Genomic DNA, 17,636 nt, shown 5'->3' with positions numbered 1-17,636 from the left:
TTAATGTGGGCTTTGTGGCCATGTTTATTGTGGACTGTGTGGCCATGTTTGCTGTGGGCTGGGTGGCCATGTTTGCTGTGGGCTGGGTGGCCATGTTTATTGTGGGCTAGGTGACCATGTTTATCATGGGCTCGGTGACCATGTTTGCTATGGGCTAGGTGGCCATTTTTATTGTCGGCTGGGTGGCCATGTTTATTGTGGGCTGGGTGGCCTTGTTTATTGTGGGCTAAGTGGCCTTGTTTATTGTGGGCTGGGTGACCATGCTTATTGTGGGCTGGGTGGCCATGTTTATTGTGGGATGGGTGGCCTTGTTTATTGTGGGCTAAGTGGCCTTGTTTATTGTGGGCTGGGTGACCATGCTTATTGTGGGCTGGGTGGCCATGTTTATTGTGGGATGGGTGGCCTTGTTTATTGTGGGCTGGGTGGCCTGTTTGCTGTGGGCTGGGTGGCCATATTTATTGTGGGCTGGGTGGCCTTGGTAATTGTGGGCTGGGTGACCAGGTTTATTGTGGGCTGGGTGACCTTGTTTACTGTGGGCTGGGTGACCATGTTTGCTATGGGCTGGGTGGCCATTTTTATTATGGGCGGGGTGGCCTTGTTGTCTGTGGGCTGGGTGGCCATGTTTATTGTGGGCTGGGTGGCCATGTTTATTGTGGGCTTTGTGGCCATGTTTATTGTGGGTTGGCTGGCCATGTTTAATGTGGGCTTTGTGGCCATGTTTATTGTGGACTGTGTGGCCATGTTTGCTGTGGGCTGGGTGGCCATGTTTGCTGTGGGCTGGGTGGCCATGTTTATTGTGGGCTAGGTGACCATGCTTATTGTGGGCTGGGTGGCCTTGTTTACTGTGGGCTGGGTGACCATGTTTGCTATGGGCTGGGTGGCCATTTTTATTGTGGGCGGGGTGGCCTTGTTGTCTGTGGGCTGGGTGGCTATGTTTATTGTGGGCTGGGTGGCCATGTTTATTGTGGTCTGGGTGGCCTGTTTGCTGTGGGCTGGGTGGCCATGTTTATTGTGGGCTGGGTGGCCTTGTTTATTGTGGGCTGGGTGGCCTTGGTTATTGTGGGCTGGGTGATCAGGTTTATTGTGGGCTGGGTGATCAGGTTTATTGTGGGCTGGGTGGCCTTGTTTACTGTGGGCTGGGTGACCATGTTTGCTATGGGCTGGGTGGCCATTTTTATTGTGGGCTGGGTGGCCTTGTTGTCTGTGGGCTGGGTGGCCATGTTTATTGTGGGTGAGATGGCCATGTTTGCTGTGAGCTGAGTGGCTATGTTTGCTGTGAGCTGGGTGGCTATGTTTTGCTCTGGGCTGGGTGGTCATATTTACTGTAGGCTGGGCGGCCATGCTTATTGTGGGTTGGGTGTCCATGTTTATTGTGGGCTGAGTGGCCATGTTTATTGTGGGACTTGTGGCCCCTATTTATTGTGGTTTGGGTGGCCCTGTTTGTTGCTGTTGGCTGGCCATTTTTATTGCTGGTTGGGTGGCTTTTTTTATAGTGGGCGGGGTGGCCATGTTTATTGTGGTTTGGGCAGCCATTTTTATTGTGTGTTGGGTGGCCATGTTTATTGTGGGCTGGTTGACCATGTTTATTATGGGCCGTGGGGCCAAGTTAATTGTGGGCTGGGTGGCCATGTTTATCGTGGGCTGGGTGGTCATGTTTATTGTGGGCTGGGTGGCCATGTTTATTGTGGGCTGGGTGGCCATGCTTATTGTGGGCTGGGTGGCCATGCTTATTGTGGGCTGGGTGACCATGTTTATTGTGGACTGGGTGGCCATGTTTATTGTGGACTGGGTGGCCATGTTTATTATGGGCTAGGTGGCCATGTTTATTGTGGGCTGGGTGGCCATGTTTATTGTGGACTGGGTGGCCATGTTTATTATGGGCTGGGTGGCCATGTTTATTGTGGGCTTTGTGGCCATGTTTATTGTGGGTTGGCTGGCCATGTTTAATGTGGGCTTTGTGGCCATGTTTATTGTGGACTGTGTGGCCATGTTTGCTGTGGGCTGGGTGGCCATGTTTGCTGTGGGCTGGGTGGCCATGTTTATTGTGGGCTAGGTGACCATGCTTATTGTGGGCTGGGTGGCCTTGTTTACTGTGGGCTGGGTGACCATGTTTGCTATGGGCTGTGTGGCCATTTTTATTGTGGGCGGGGTGGCCTTGTTGTCTGTGGGCTGGGTGGCCATGTTTATTGTGGGCTGGGTGACCATGTTTGCTATGGGCTGGGTGGCCTTGTTTATTATGGGCTGGGTGGCCTTGTTTATTGTGGGCTGGGTGGTCATGTTTGCTGTGGGCTGGGTGGCCTTGTTTATTGTGGGCTGGGTGGCCATGTTTATTGTGGGCTGGGTGGCCATGTTTATTGTGGTCTGGATGGCCTGTTTGCTGTGGGCTGGGTGGCCATGTTTATTGTGGGCTGGGTGGCCTTGTTTATTGTGGGCTGGGTGGCCTTGGTTATTGTGGGCTGGGTGATCAGGTTTATTGTGGGCTGGGTGATCAGGTTTATTGTGGGCTGGGTGGCCTTGTTTACTGTGGGCTGGGTGACCATGTTTGCTATGGGCTGGGTGGCCATTTTTATTGTGGGCTGGGTGGCCTTGTTGTCTGTGGGCTGGGTGGCCATGTTTATTGTGGGTGAGATGGCCATGTTTGCTGTGAGCTGAGTGGCTATGTTTGCTGTGAGCTGGGTGGCTATGTTTTGCTCTGGGCTGGGTGGTCATATTTACTGTAGGCTGGGTGGCCATGTTTATTGTGGGCTGGGTGGCCATGTTTATTGTGGGCTGGGTGGCAGTGACTGCTTTGGGCTAGGTGGCCATGCTTGCTGTTTGCCTGTGGCCATGTTTAGCTGACTGACAATTTAATCCTGATTACAAGGTTGGCTTTGGCATGAAGGTTTCTGTATGAAGGCAGAAAAAAATAGAAAATATGGATTTGCAAAAGAAGAGCATCAACACCTGGAAAGCTACATGCTTTCTGAGATAAAGGTCTCTATCCAACATGTAAAAACCTGTCTTTCCTCTTTCAGTTGCTGGTAGAACTGTGTGAATGTCCAAACTTTTCTGTTTGTTTTTAACGTTTTCAACATTATTCTATTTTTGTATTGTCCCTATTGATGTACACAAGCTGTGGGGCACCCCTGAGGCTCAGGTAATTCTCAATTGGCCAGTCACACCCCAGAGTTCTGTCTCAGTACAGAGATTGCAAAACACATTTAGCTCTCGAATTCAACGTGACAAAAAACAAGATCTGAATCTCAGGGAAATTGAACCACAACCTTTATCAGAAGCTGTGATTTTCTACAGAATACGGAATTACTTAAAGTGTCATCTTTCAAGAAACGTCTTTTTGAAAAAAGTAATCCCTATTCATATCCTAATTCCAGTAAATCATTAGGCAACTGCTTTACACCCCAGTTACCTATTGAGGATCCTCTATATTCCCCCAGGTACCCATTGAGAATTATCTGCGTGCCACCAGTTACCCACAAAATATCCTCTCTATGCCCCAGCAACCCCACTCAGGGTCTGCCAGCTTTTGAAGAACTTAACGTTGAAGTTAGTTACTGAGCTCCCCAGATTGACATTGGTGAAAGTAGTGACTAGTATGCAACGAATGTACAATCATCGCCCAATGAACTGTTACCCAACACATCACCACCTAACACACTGCCACCCAATGCACCAGGGCCCAAACACACCACCTCCCAACCCACCGCCACCCAACCCACCGCCACCCACCACACCGTCACCTCCCACATCGTCACCCAACACACCGTCACCCAACACACCGTCACCCAACACACCGTCACCCAACACACTGCCACCCAACACACCATCACCTTCCACACCGTCACCCAACACACTGTTACCTAACACGCCGTTACCTAACACACCATTACCTAACACACCATTACCTAACACACCATTACCTAACACACTGCCACCCAACACACTGTTATCTAACACACTGTTACCTAACACACCGGTACCCAACACACTGCCACCCAACACAATGTTACCTACCACACCATTACCTAACACACCACCACCCAACACACTGCCACTCAACACACCGGTACCCAACCCACCGCCACCCACCACACCGTCACCTCCCACATCGTCACCCGACACACCGTCACCCAACACACTGCCACCCAACACACCATCACCTTCCACACCGTCACCCAACACGCTGTTACCTAACACACCGTTACCTAACACACTGCCACCCAACACACCACCACCCAACACATCGTCACCCAACACACCGTTATCTAACACACTGTTACCTAACACACCGTTACCTAACACACTGCCACCCAACACACCACCACCCAACATACCACCACCCAACACACCGTCACCCAACACACCGTTATCTAACACACTGTTACCTAACATACCGATACCCAACACACTGCCACCCAACACAATGTTACCTACCACACTATTACCTAACACACCACCACCCAACACACTGCCACTCAACACACCGGGACCCAACACGCCGTCACTCAGCACACCGCTACCCAACACACCGCCACCCAACTTGCTGCCACCCAACATATTGCCACTCAATACACATCCACTCAACACACCGCCACCAACACGCCATCACCCAATACCGCCACCCAACACACCGTTACCCAACACGCCACCACCCAACACCGTTACCCAACACACCATCATCCAACACACCGCCACTCAACACACTGCCACCAAACACAGCGCCATCCAACACACCGTTACCCAACATGTCATCACCCAATACACCATTACCCAACACAATGTCACCCAACACACCGTTACCCAGCACACCGTTACCCAACACACATCACCAACACACCAGTACCCAACACACTGTTACCCAACATGGCATCACCCAATACGCCATTACCCAACACAATGTCACCCAACACACCATTACCTAACACACCGTCACTCAACACGCCGTCACTCAACACACCGCTACTCAACACGTCATCACCCAAATTGCTGTCACCCAACACACTGCCACTCACCACACATCCACCCAACACTCAGCCAACACGCCATCACGCAATACCGCCACCCAACACACCGCCACCCAACACACCATTACTTAACACACCGCCACCCAACACACTGCCATTCAGCACACATCCACCCAACACACCGCCACCCAACACACTGTCACCCAACACACCATTAACTAACACACCACCACCCAACACACCATTACCCAACACGCCGTCGCCCAACACACCATTACCTAACACAACGTCACCCAACACACTGCCACCCAACACACCATTACCTAACACACCGTCACCCAACACGCCGTCACTCAACACACCGCCACCAAACACGTCATCACCCAACTTGCTGTCACCCAACACACTGCCATTCAGCACACATCCACCAACACGCCATCATGCAATACTGCCACCCAACACACCATTGCTTAACACACCGCCACCCAACACACTGCCATTCAGCACACATCCACCCAACACACAGCTACCAACACGCCATCACGCAATACCGTCACCCAACACACCGCCACCCAACACACTGTCACCCAACACACCATTACCTAACACACTGCCACCCAACACACCATTACCCAACATGCCGTCACCCAACACACCATTACCTAACACACCGTCACCCAACACACTGCCACCAACACACCATCACCCAACACACCGTCACCCAACACACTGCCACCCAACACACCATTACCTAACACACCGTCACCCAACACGCCGTCACTCAACACACCGCCACCAAACACGTCATCACCCAACCTGCTGTCACCCAACACACTGCCATTCAGCACACATCCACCAACACGCCATCATGCAATACTGCCACCCAACACACCACCACCTAACACACCGTTACCCAGCACACCGCCACCCAACACACCATTACCCAACACACTGCCACCCAACACACCATTACCTAACACACCGCCACCCAACACACTGCCATTCAGCACACATCCACCCAACACACAGCCACCAACACGCCATCATGCAATACCGTCACCCAACACACCGCCACCCAACACACCGTCACCCAACACACCGCCACCCAACAAATCATTACCTAACACACCGCCACCCAACACACCATTACCCAACACGCCTACACCCAACACACCATTACCTAACACACCGCCACCCAACACACTGCCATTCAGCACACATCCACCCAACACACAGCCACCAACACGCCATCACGCAATACCGTCACCGAACACACCGCCACCCAACACACCGTCACCCAACACACCGCCACCCAACACACCGCCACCCAACACACCATTACCCAACACGCCATCACCCAACACACCACCACCCAACACACCATTACCCAACACACTGCCACCAATACACCGTCACCCAACACACCGCCACCCAACACACCGTTACCTAACACACTGCCACCCAACACACCACCACCCAACACGGTCACCCAACACACCGCCACTCAACACACCGCCACCCAGCACACTGCCACCCAACACACCGCCACCCAACACACCATTACCTAACACACTGTCACCCAACACACCGCAACCCAACACACCATTACCTAACACACCATCACCCAACACCGTTACCCAACACGCCATCACCCAACACCGTTACCCAACACACCGCCACCCAACACACCACCACCCAACACGTCGTCACTCAACACACCACCACCCAACACGTCATCATCCAACTTGCTGTCATCCAACACACTGCCATTCAACACACATCCACCCAACACACAGCCACCAACATGCCATCACGCAATACCGCCACCCAAGACACCACCACCCAACACATCGCCACCCAACACACTGCTACCCAACAGACCACCACTCAATACACCACCACTGAACACACCGCCACCTAACACACTGTCACCCAACACACTGCCACCAATACACCGCCACCCAACACACCGTTACCTAACACACTGCCACCCAACACACCGCCACCCAACACGGTCACCCAACACACCGCCACTCAACACACCGCCACCCAACACACCGCCACCCAACACACCATTACCTAACACACTGTCACCCAACACACCGCAACCCCCAACACACCGCCACCCAACACACCATTACCTAACACGCCATCACCCAACACCGTTACCCAACACACCGCCACCCAGCACACCACCACCCAACACGTCGTCACTCAACACACCGCCACCCAACACGTCATCATCCAACTCGCTGTCACCCAACACACTGCCATTCAACACACATCCACTCAACACACAGCCACCAACATGCGATCACGCAATACCGCCACCCAAGACACCACCACCCAACACATCGCCACCCAACACACTGCCACCCAACAGACCACCACTCAACACACCACCACTCAATACACCGCCACCTAACACACTGTCACCCAACGCACTGCCACCAATACACCGTCACCCAACACACCGCCACCCAACACACCGTTACCTAACACACTGCCACCCAACACACCGCCACCCAACACACCGCCACCCAACACGGTCACCCAACACACCGTCACCCAACACACCGCCACCCAACACACCGCCACCCAACACACTGCCACCCAACACATCGCCACCGAACACACCATTACCTAACACACTGCCACCCAACACACCGCCACCCAACACACCGTTACCTAACACACTGCCACCCAACACACCGCCACCCAACACGGTCACCCAACACACCATCACCCAACACACCACCACCCAACACATCGCCACCCAACACACTGCCACTCAACAGACCACCACTCAATACACCACCACTCAACACACTGCCACCAAACACACTGCCACTCAACACGTCATCACCCAATACACCATTACCCAACACAATGTCACCCAACACACCGTTACCCAACACGTCGTTATCCAACACAATCCCCCAACACACCGCCACCCAACACACCATTACTGATCACACCGTTACCAAACACACCGCTCTCAACACATTGCCACCCAACACGCCATTACCCAACACGTCATTACCCAACACACTGCCCTGAACACACTGTTATCCAACACACCGTTAACCAACACACTGTCACCCAGCATGCCGCTGTTCAACACACTATCAACCAACACTCTGTCACCCAACATGCTGTCACCCAACATGGCCCCTGTCCAACACACCGTCAACCAACACTGTGTCACCCAACATGCTGTCACCCAACATGCCCCTGTCCAACACCGTCAACAAACACTGTGTCACCCAACATGTTGTTACCCAACATGCCACCGACCAACACGTCACAATCCAAAGCGCTGTCATCTAACGAGATGGAATTATATAAAAATTATCTTTGTTTCTCTTTACATGGATGCTACCTGACTTGCTGAATATTTCCAACATTTTCTGTTCTTATTCAGATTTCCAACTCTCGCAGTATTTTGCTTTTCACTATCATCTGATACAGAGCACCCAGCATATGACAACCAATAAACTACCATCCAAAGTATGACAACCCAATATACCTAAACCATGACCACCAGCAGCCATGTAGCTGGTATTCTATCACCTGTTTCTTATTTTCTACAGCACTCCTGGAGAAGCTCGAAGAATATTTCAGCATCCGAACTCTCTACTTCTTTGGCTACCTTTCCTTTGGGATTGGCACTGGCATTGCCACACTGTCCAGGAACAGCTATGTTCTTTTATCGCTCTGTGTTACATATGGAGTGCTATTTTCTTCACTTTGCACCCTACCCTACTCGCTGCTGTGTGAATACTACCAGAGCAAAAAGGTATAAACATAACAAAAGGTGTACACTCAAATAATACAATTTATACGCTTAAAATAAGACAGAATCCAACTGGTACCTTGAGTATCTTGAGGTTGTGGGATATTCTGGGGAAAAGGGAAAACTTTGGGAGCTATTTTAGGGTCTACTACCTTGAACAGTTTCAGACTGGTATTTGTAAGTAATAAGATCATGAAGCAAGGGGCTTGCTCTCTCCATCCTCCTCAGTACCTGCCCTGGGAGTGATTGGGACATATAAAAGGAGCTTTACCCTATATCTAACCCATTCTGCGCCTGTCTTGGAAGTGCTTGATGGGTCAGTGTAGAGGAAGTTTTGCTCTGGATTTAACTTAAGCCGTACCAGTCCTGGAATTGTTTTATGCTTAATCTGGGATGGGATTTTGCATTTTGGGTCAGGATTCTGACATTGGGATCAAATGTGGGTTGGAAACAGTTAACTAACCTTGATTTTGCCTGGACTGGCAATTTAGTGGCCAGAAAGAAGGCTCCAATAGGAGCTCCTTCAGCATGGAAGGAACTGCAGCATGCCCTATCGGTAAGGGGGGGGGGGGGGGAAGAGAGAGAGAGAGAGAGAGAGTGCCTCCGTCTTGAGGTGCTGTTGGGCCACCATTACGGAGGGGAAGCCCCCCTTCCTCCCCTAACAGGGCGGTCTGTAGCAACTGTGGGCAAGTAAGCATGGGGAAGTCTTCCACATCCTCCAACAATGCTGGCTCCCACCCCCGGTCTGCCTCCAGGCAGCTACTGTGCTCCCAACATCGTGAGGGTCCACAGGATGAATGGAAAATTCCAGTTGGTCTCTGATCTATGGCCTTGATTGGCCTGTTAATGAGTTTGACAAGATACCTGCTGTTTGTGGGCGGGTAGCTGTTCCACTCCTGACCTGGCCTTCCCCAAAATGATTCAGGGGGCAGTATGGTGCCGGTAATCTGGCATACCAGCCGGCAGCATGAAATTAGGTGCCTGCTCGCCTCCATTCCTGCCCCATCAACTCATGAAAATCCTCCCCATGGTCTTCTGAAATTGTGTTTAATTCACCTTCACCTTGGTATACAGAATATTAACTAGAGTGTTTAAAGATTATCAAACCCTCTTGTTTGGGAATTGTGCCATAGATCTCTTGTAATGATATTGATGCTAATAGGTTTCTTTCCCTGACACACAGTATAACAGTTGTTGTTATTTTTGTCTAGTTTGTAGGACCGAATGCGAATGGGACCAAGCGGGGGATGGGTGTGGACATTTCACTCCTGAGTTGCCAGTATTTCCTTGCACAGGTCATCGTTTCCATAGTGATGGGCCCACTAACATCAGTTGTGGGCAGTGCCAATGGGGTGATGTACTTTGCCAGCCTGACCTCCTTCATTGGGTGCTTATACTCTTCTCTGTTTGTGATTTACGAGATCCCTCCTGATGATAATGGTGAGGAGCAAACTCCCCTACTTGTGAACGTCTGACTCTATGAGTTCCACTTTCAATATGTTCAAGGAACTAGCTTCTAAAATAATCCACTGAATATTCCCCCTTTCCCCAAGGTCCCACAACCTCAAATCATCATTACTCAAACAGGAACAGAAACAAAGAAGATTAATTTCTCTTTTTTTATTGGTGCTGGTACCTCCCAGATATAAATATATATATAATATAAAAGCAATGCTAATTAGTAAATTAGTGCCAATAACATGCATGGACTGCAAGTGATATGGTTCGACTCCATTCAGACATGTGTGAGACGGTTAATGTGACGCCCTAGCCAAATGTTGGTCAAGGAAGAGATGCTTTGTTGCCAACATGCAGTCAACCAAGTATTGAGGTGGCATTATGTCCCTGTTTCATTTCCAGCCCTTAAAGACTCATCCACTTTGGCTCTTTCCTAAATCAGTGCCCCTTTCACAAGGTGAACACTATGGAAAGTGCTGGGATTTTGGTAGAGTTTAAAAGTGGTTATACGAAAACTTCTCAGGAGAAACAATGCAGTGAGTCTTCATATCGGGCAAGTTGGCACACATACTATTACTGCCCCTCTGAAAATCCTAGCCAGCAGCTTTCCAATACTTGGCCATGGTATATGAGGTTCTTCAGCCTGTGCAAGGACTCAGAGTTTCTCCCCTACTGTGTCCACCAAATTATGAGAAACACCCAGTAAATGTAGGTGTTGAATTCAGAATAAAACTCAAGGAGTCCCCAGAGTTTATTCAGTTTGACTCACTGACAATCTCATCTTTGATCTTCCCTCAGTTAACCAATCTCAGCTGGGTAGCAACAGCAGTTGCAATTTGCCTCAGTGCCCTAGGTCAGGGAAGGATGTACCAGCCAAGGCTCCCACTTAATGATTGCTATCCAGTGACTGGTACTGGACAGTGGGCATACATAAGCATTGGGTAAGGGCAGGATCAGTGGTGCTCTCTGTGACCAGGTAGACTGTCAACATTTCAGCTGTTTCACAAGTTGCTCACTAAATGCTCAGTACCATAAGCAGTGACTATTTTAATGATGTTTGGGAGAATGTCCATTGAACGCATCAAGGAGCGGGAAAAGAATGCTGATGGTGGTTTATCCCCACACTTTTAATGCTAAAGAAATCTGACATTTAAACAAGCTGCCTTCATTTTAAAAATAAGCATCACTGCAAGTACATTGACATACAGGTGTACTGTATGTATGTATGTACAGACAATGAGTTCATGCATATGTACCTCAGGTATCAGGGCAAGTACAACATGGGTTAGATACAGAGTAAACCACCCACTACACTGCCCCATCAGACACTCACAGGGCAGATACAGCACAGGTTCCTGTTGATACTATAAATAATAGACTTAATTGAGCATTCTTTTTGTGAGCACAGTCTCCCCTCTCAGGGGTCAGATTGTACTTCCCTGTTGCTGGTGTAGAGAGTAGAATCTGAACCCCTTGCATTGGAAAGTGTGCCAATATTTCTTGCCTCCCAGAAGAACTTCCTTAGGGTGATAAGGCTAGGGGAGAATGAGAGACACATATGATAGGGAACCTGATTAGATTATTTTGATTGAGTGATTCCCAGTTGTGTTGATGTAATTGAAATCATTGCACAGGGCAGGACTATAGGAGCAGCTAACACTGTCCTGCACATTTACCAGATCAGCCCTCATGGTTTGAATAAGAGAAAGAAAAATTTGTCCATAAATGTATGAACCATTGCTCTACCTGTTAGATAGGAACTGACTGCACTTGTAAAAGGTATTTGACTTGAATATGAATGACACAGTAAGTACCTTGGTTAAAAAAATGAAATTAAAAAGATCTTATACAAGCTATTGTTCTCTTATTTATTTAATTTTACAGAGCTATGTGAACCTGGCACTACCCAGGTTCAATCCCTGGTCTATGCTGAGTGAGTTGATCTCAACGGTCCCTTGACTGTAACGCTACAATTTTTCGCTGTACCTTTGGATTAATGGTATAATCAGCCAGGACTCCTGCTGCTGATTATTAACAAATTGGAATGAAGGTATTGGGTTAAGAATCTGATCAGGCTTGGATATGATGCCCACTAAACTGATTTACGTTGGTTTCTTATACTGGCCCAACGTAAATCTTCTGCTTCACACCAGTCTGAATCACCATTAATTCCCCTGGGATCAGACTAAGGAGCTTTGCTCTCTTTATGCTGAGATTTGTGCTTGCAGATTATTGCGAGCAGGTTGTACACTTTTGAAACCCTTCCTCAATGCAGCTGTTGTACACCAGAGGGTGCTAACGATACACCACTCTGGCCATCAACCTCACCGTTCTCCTCAACCCCTGCCCCCTTTTGGTTTGACTTCGATCACCTAAGTTTTGGTTGTATTTTACAAGCTGCACCTGGTGATTATAAACAGGACATAATTAGCCAATTTCTGAAAAATAGGGAGGTAGGAAAAGGGAAAGCTCGTGGAGCTTTCTGTAATTTTTATCGGTTCTGACAGCAGCATCATATTTTAATCCTAATTCCCTGACATTTCTCCATATCCCATAATGCTCTTACTTTCCTGAGGACAATGTATCCCGTCTCATTTCTTCTATGATTATTGGTGTTAAGGTGTGGAGAACTGCCTTGTTACAGGCCACTGTCAACACGACTCTGCAATGTCTGGGAATCTGCTGAAACTGTCTCTCAGTGGGATAGTCTTTGGTCTTGGTTTTGTGTCTACAATGGTAACAGGGGCAGGGAACAGCTTCTGATCAACTTCCCTACTTTTCTCAGTGATAGGTCCAGACAACTAGAGAAAAAAACAAAAGCTAGAGAACAATGTCAGAATCATACCATGGATGAGGGACTTAAGTTCTGTGGAATGACTATGAGATTTGGGGTTGTTCTCCTCAGAGCAGAGAAAGGCAGTTAAATGGAGGTATTCAAAATTATGACAGTTTCAGAAGCGAAGAGGGTCTTGAGGCTAATGAGAGTCAGCACCTTCAGGAGGAGGAGAGCTGAACCCCAGTGAGAGTCAGTACCTTCAGGAGGAGGGGAGCTGAACCCCAGTGAGGATCAGCACCTTCAGGAGAGGAGGGGGAGCTGAACCCCAGTGAGAATCAGCACCTTCAGGAGGAGGGGAGCTGAACCCCAGTGAGAGTCAGCAGCTTCAGGAGAGGAGGGGAGCTGAACCCCAGTGAGAGTCAGCACCTTCTGGAGGAGGGGAGCTGAACCCCAGTGAGAGTCAGCAGCTTCAGGAGAGGAGGGGGAGCTGAACCCCAGTGAGAGTCAGCACCTTCAGGAGAGGAGGGGGAGCTGAACTCCAGTGAGAGTCAGCACCTTCAGGAGAGGAGGGGGAGCTGAACCCCAGTGAGAATCAGCACCTTCAGGAGAGGAGGGGAGCTGAACCCCAGTGAGGGTCAGCACCTTCAGGAGAGGAGGGGGAGCTGAACCTCAGTGAGAGTCAGCACCTTCAGGAGAGGAGGGGAGCTGAACCCCAGTGAGGGTCAGCACCTTCAGGAGAGGAGGGGAGCTGAACCCCAGTGAGAGTCAGCAGCTTCAGGAGGAGGGGAGCTGAACCCCAGTGAGAGTCAGCAGCTTCAGGAGAGGAGGGGGAGCTGAACCCCAGTGAGAGTCAGCACCTTCAGGAGGAGGGGAGCTGAACCCCAGTGAGAGTCAGCACCTTCAGGAGAGGAGGGGGAGCTGAACTCCAGTGAGGGTCAGCACCTTCAGGAGAGGAGGGGGAGCTGAACTCCAGTGAGAGTCAGCACCTTCAGGAGAGGAGGGGAGCTGAACCCCAGTGAGGGTCAGCACCTTCAGGAGAGGAGGGGAGCTGAACCCCAGTGAGGGTCAGCACCTTCAGGAGAGGAGGGGGAGCTGAACCTCAGTGAGTGTCAGCACCTTCAGGAGAGGAAGGGGAGCTGAACCCCAGTGAGAGTCAGCACCTTCAGGAGAGGAGGGGAGCTGAACCTCAGTGAGAGTCAGCACCTTCAGGGTAGGAGGGAGAAAAGAGAATAAAACATGAATGTATTGATATGAAGTTTCCTCAGTCAATTTATGGTGGGCGTTCGATGAATATCTAGATTTGTTCAGTTTCTGATAGGACCTTCCACCATGTCAGAGCTTAACTGCCAGAAATTTAATTCAGCCAGATCAAGCCAGATTTGTGCCATCACTATGATTGCACCTCCATAACAATGCCCAGCTTTGCCTATGTTCAACTACTGCTGAAACTTTCATCAATGCTACGTTAACTCCAGACTATTCTAATGCACTCCTGGCTGGTCTCCCACATTCTCCCCTCCAGAAACCTGAGGTCATCCAAAACTCTGCTGCCTGTGTTTTAACTCGCACTTAGACCTGTTCACCTATCACCCCTCTGCCTACTGACCTACACTGGCACAACCAGTCTAGCAGCGTCTTGATTTTAAATTTCTCATCCTTGTTTTCAAATCCCTCTATGGCCTTGCATCTCCCTATCTCTGTAATCTCCTCCAGCCCTGTAACTCCCTGAGATATCTGCACTCCTCTAATCCTGGTCTCTTGAGCATCCCTGATTTTAATAGCTCCACCATTCAGTTACTTAGGCCCCAAGCTCTGGAATTCTTTCACTGCACCTCTTTGCCTCTATAATGTTTGCCTCCTTTAAGACACTCCTTAAAACCTACCTCTTTGATCAAGCTTTTGGTCATCTGACCTAATATCTCCTTATGTGGCTCGGTGTCATTCATGGAGAATCAGTGTTGCTAATTGGCGATCTCCTGTGTGATCCACCGCAGCCTAGGATAATTAGACACAGTTGTAAATTTAGCACATAATAGAAAAACACATTCTCATTTTGCCAAACACAGACTCACCAAAAAAGCAGGTTAACTCTCAATGCTTAGGTTGCCTCTGATAGCAGATTCTCCTGAAGCTGCTCTCACTGGGGCTCAGGTCCATTTCTCTCCTGAAGGTGCTGACCCTCACTGGGGTTCAGGTCCCCATCTCTCCTGAAGGTGCTGACTCACATTAGGGTTCAGGTCTCCTCCTCTCCTGAAGCTGCTGACTCTCACTGGGGTTCAGCTCCCCTCCTCTCCTGAAGGTGCTGACTCTCACTGGGGTTCAGCTCCCCTCCTCTCCTGAAGGTGCTGACTCTCACTGGAGTTCAGCTCCCCTCCTCTCCTGAAGGTGCTGATTCTCACTGGGGTTCAGCTCCCCTCCTCTCCTGAAGGTGCTGACTCTCACTGGGGTTCAGCTCCCCTCCTCTCCTGAAGGTGTTGACTCTCACTGAGGTTCAGGTCCATGGGCACCAACGGCAACAATATTCGATTTGCTGCTGATTTCTGCTAACTGTTGTTCAATGTAAACTACTAATTTAAGGAAATTTGTTGAATTAATTGGACGTTTAATACTGTGAAAGGACCAACTTTTTTTTAAAGGTAGATAGAGCTAAGCTTGACCTTGCCTTTGTCCGTCATTAAATTCTTCAGAGGCTATATCTGAAACTGAAAGCAGTGTGAATTCAATGCAAAAACCTGAATGTTAATTAAAGCAAAGGAAGCTAGTGCATACTTGTTAGGGGAGTGATTGGGGGCGCAGGGTGGTGGTGGTATGGCTGTGGAGGAAGCATTCAGTACAAAGTGGAGTGGCCTCAGGATCAGAAGTCAGGCTCTGTGTTTTTAATCTGTTTCAACATTAATCACTTGTTAAGTAACAAGAGCTTTCCACCAGGATCCCTTTCTTTAAAATAATTTTTCAAAACAATGAAGACTAATTTTAGAAAACAAAGTATGTGAGTCTATTTATAGTCTCCGCAGATATTTTAAAATTCATTCTCGGGATGTGGGCATTGCTGACATTTATTGTCCATCCCCAGTTGCCCAAGTTTGATACAAGTATGATTGGCTTGCTAGGCCATTTCACATAGTAATTAAGAATCAATCACTTTAGTGGAGGACTAGAGTTAAATTGGTCCAGACCAAGTATGGACTACCCTAGAAAAGCAACAAAAAAAATCCATACAGCCATGCTCATTACACCCATGTTGTGCGCACCTATGTTCCACAGACCTATCTTCCATGGACCTGTGCTCTGTATGTCAGTGTTCTGTACATCTATGTTCTATAACTCCGTGTTCCACACACGAGTGTTCTGTAAGCCCATGTTCTGTAACCCTGTGTTCCATACACCTGTGTTCTTTACACCCATTTTCTGTACATCAGTGTTCTGTTCACTTGTGTTTTGTACATCTGTGTTCTGCACACCTGTGGTCTGTAGACTTGTTCATGGTCCAAGTTGGTCAAGCAGCGGAGAGCATACATGAGCTTTAAACTGTTAGAAAGCACAGTTTTAGCTGGATACATTTCCACAGTAAGGATAGATTCAACTGGTACTTTTTATACTTTCAGGGCATCTCAAAACACTTTGCAGCCAATACAATATTTTTGAACTCTAGTCATTATTGTTATACATGGCAATAGGCAGCCATTTTGTGCACACAAAGATCCCACAAAAAGTAATAAAACCAGGTTATCTGTTTTATTGGAGAATGTTGGTTGAAGGCTAACTATTGGTCAAGACACCAAGAAAAACTCCCTGCTCTTTTTCCATGGGATCTTTAATCCACCTGACAGAGCAGATGTCAGAGCTCGGTTTGACATCTCATCCAACAAATACCACCTCTGACTTCCAGATTACATGCCGGGGAAGGGGGATGGGGGCTTGAGTCCACAACCTTCTGACCCTGAGGCAAGAATGCCACCACAGATAGAGCTTAGCTTGACTCTGCCTTTTCCCATCATTAAATTCTTCGGAGGCCATTTCTGAAACTGAAAGCAGTGTGAATTCAATGCAAAAACCTGAGTGTTAAAGCAAAGGAAGCTAGTGCATAATTGTTAGGGGTGTGGTATCGGAGTGGTTGCGGGGGGCAGGGTGGTGGTGGTATGGCTGTGGAGGAAGCATTCAGTACAAAGTGGAGTGGCCTCAGGACCAGAAGTCAGGCCCAGTGTTTTTAAAACAAAAACAGAATTACCTGGAAAAACTCAGCAGGTCTGGCAGCATCGGTGGAGAAGAAAAGAGTCAACGTTTCAAGTCCACATGACCCTTCAACAGAACTGAATATAGTTAGGAGAGGGGTGAAATATAATCTGTTTCAACCACTCGGATATAGAAATTCAAAAGCAAATTGTTTAAATTTGCAGTTAACACTAAACGGGGAAGCGGTGGTGTTGTGAAGTCTGATAAAATAGTCAGGGACCTACTAAAGGAGTTAAATAAAATCTGTAGATTGGTAAAATAGCAGGAAATGTAATTTAATCCAAATGTAAGGCACTGCCTATTGGAAGCAAAATGGGGACAAATATATGTCAGATACTGCAGAACCCAGGAACAGTGGAGCCATCACTATAAAGCTACAAAAAAAATTAAGAATGTTGAAATAAGTGGTTAA

At 48.7% G+C, this 17,636-nt stretch overlaps 1 protein-coding gene across 2 annotated transcripts in view; it reads left to right on the top strand.

The window, feature by feature from the left end:
- slc45a1 (solute carrier family 45 member 1) overlaps window positions 1-10,254 on the top strand; it is a 33,749-nt gene extending 23,495 nt beyond the window's left edge. For both annotated transcript variants that reach the window (XM_078557958.1, XM_078557959.1), the window contains exons 7-8: window positions 8,555-8,760; window positions 9,969-10,254. In XM_078557958.1, the coding sequence (XP_078414084.1) occupies window positions 8,555-8,760; window positions 9,969-10,232 (470 nt within the window). In that variant the 3' untranslated portion in view covers window positions 10,233-10,254. The remainder of the gene's footprint in view (window positions 1-8,554; window positions 8,761-9,968) is intronic.
- Window positions 10,255-17,636: the final 7,382 nt, after the last annotated feature.

The sequence above is a fragment of the Cetorhinus maximus genome, chromosome 15 (genome assembly GCF_964194155.1).
Source record: "Cetorhinus maximus chromosome 15, sCetMax3.hap1.1, whole genome shotgun sequence".
Classification (NCBI taxonomy): Eukaryota; Metazoa; Chordata; class Chondrichthyes; order Lamniformes; family Cetorhinidae; genus Cetorhinus; species Cetorhinus maximus.
Note: the sequence above shows the minus strand (reverse complement) of the source record. Positions and strands in the feature narration are given on the sequence as shown.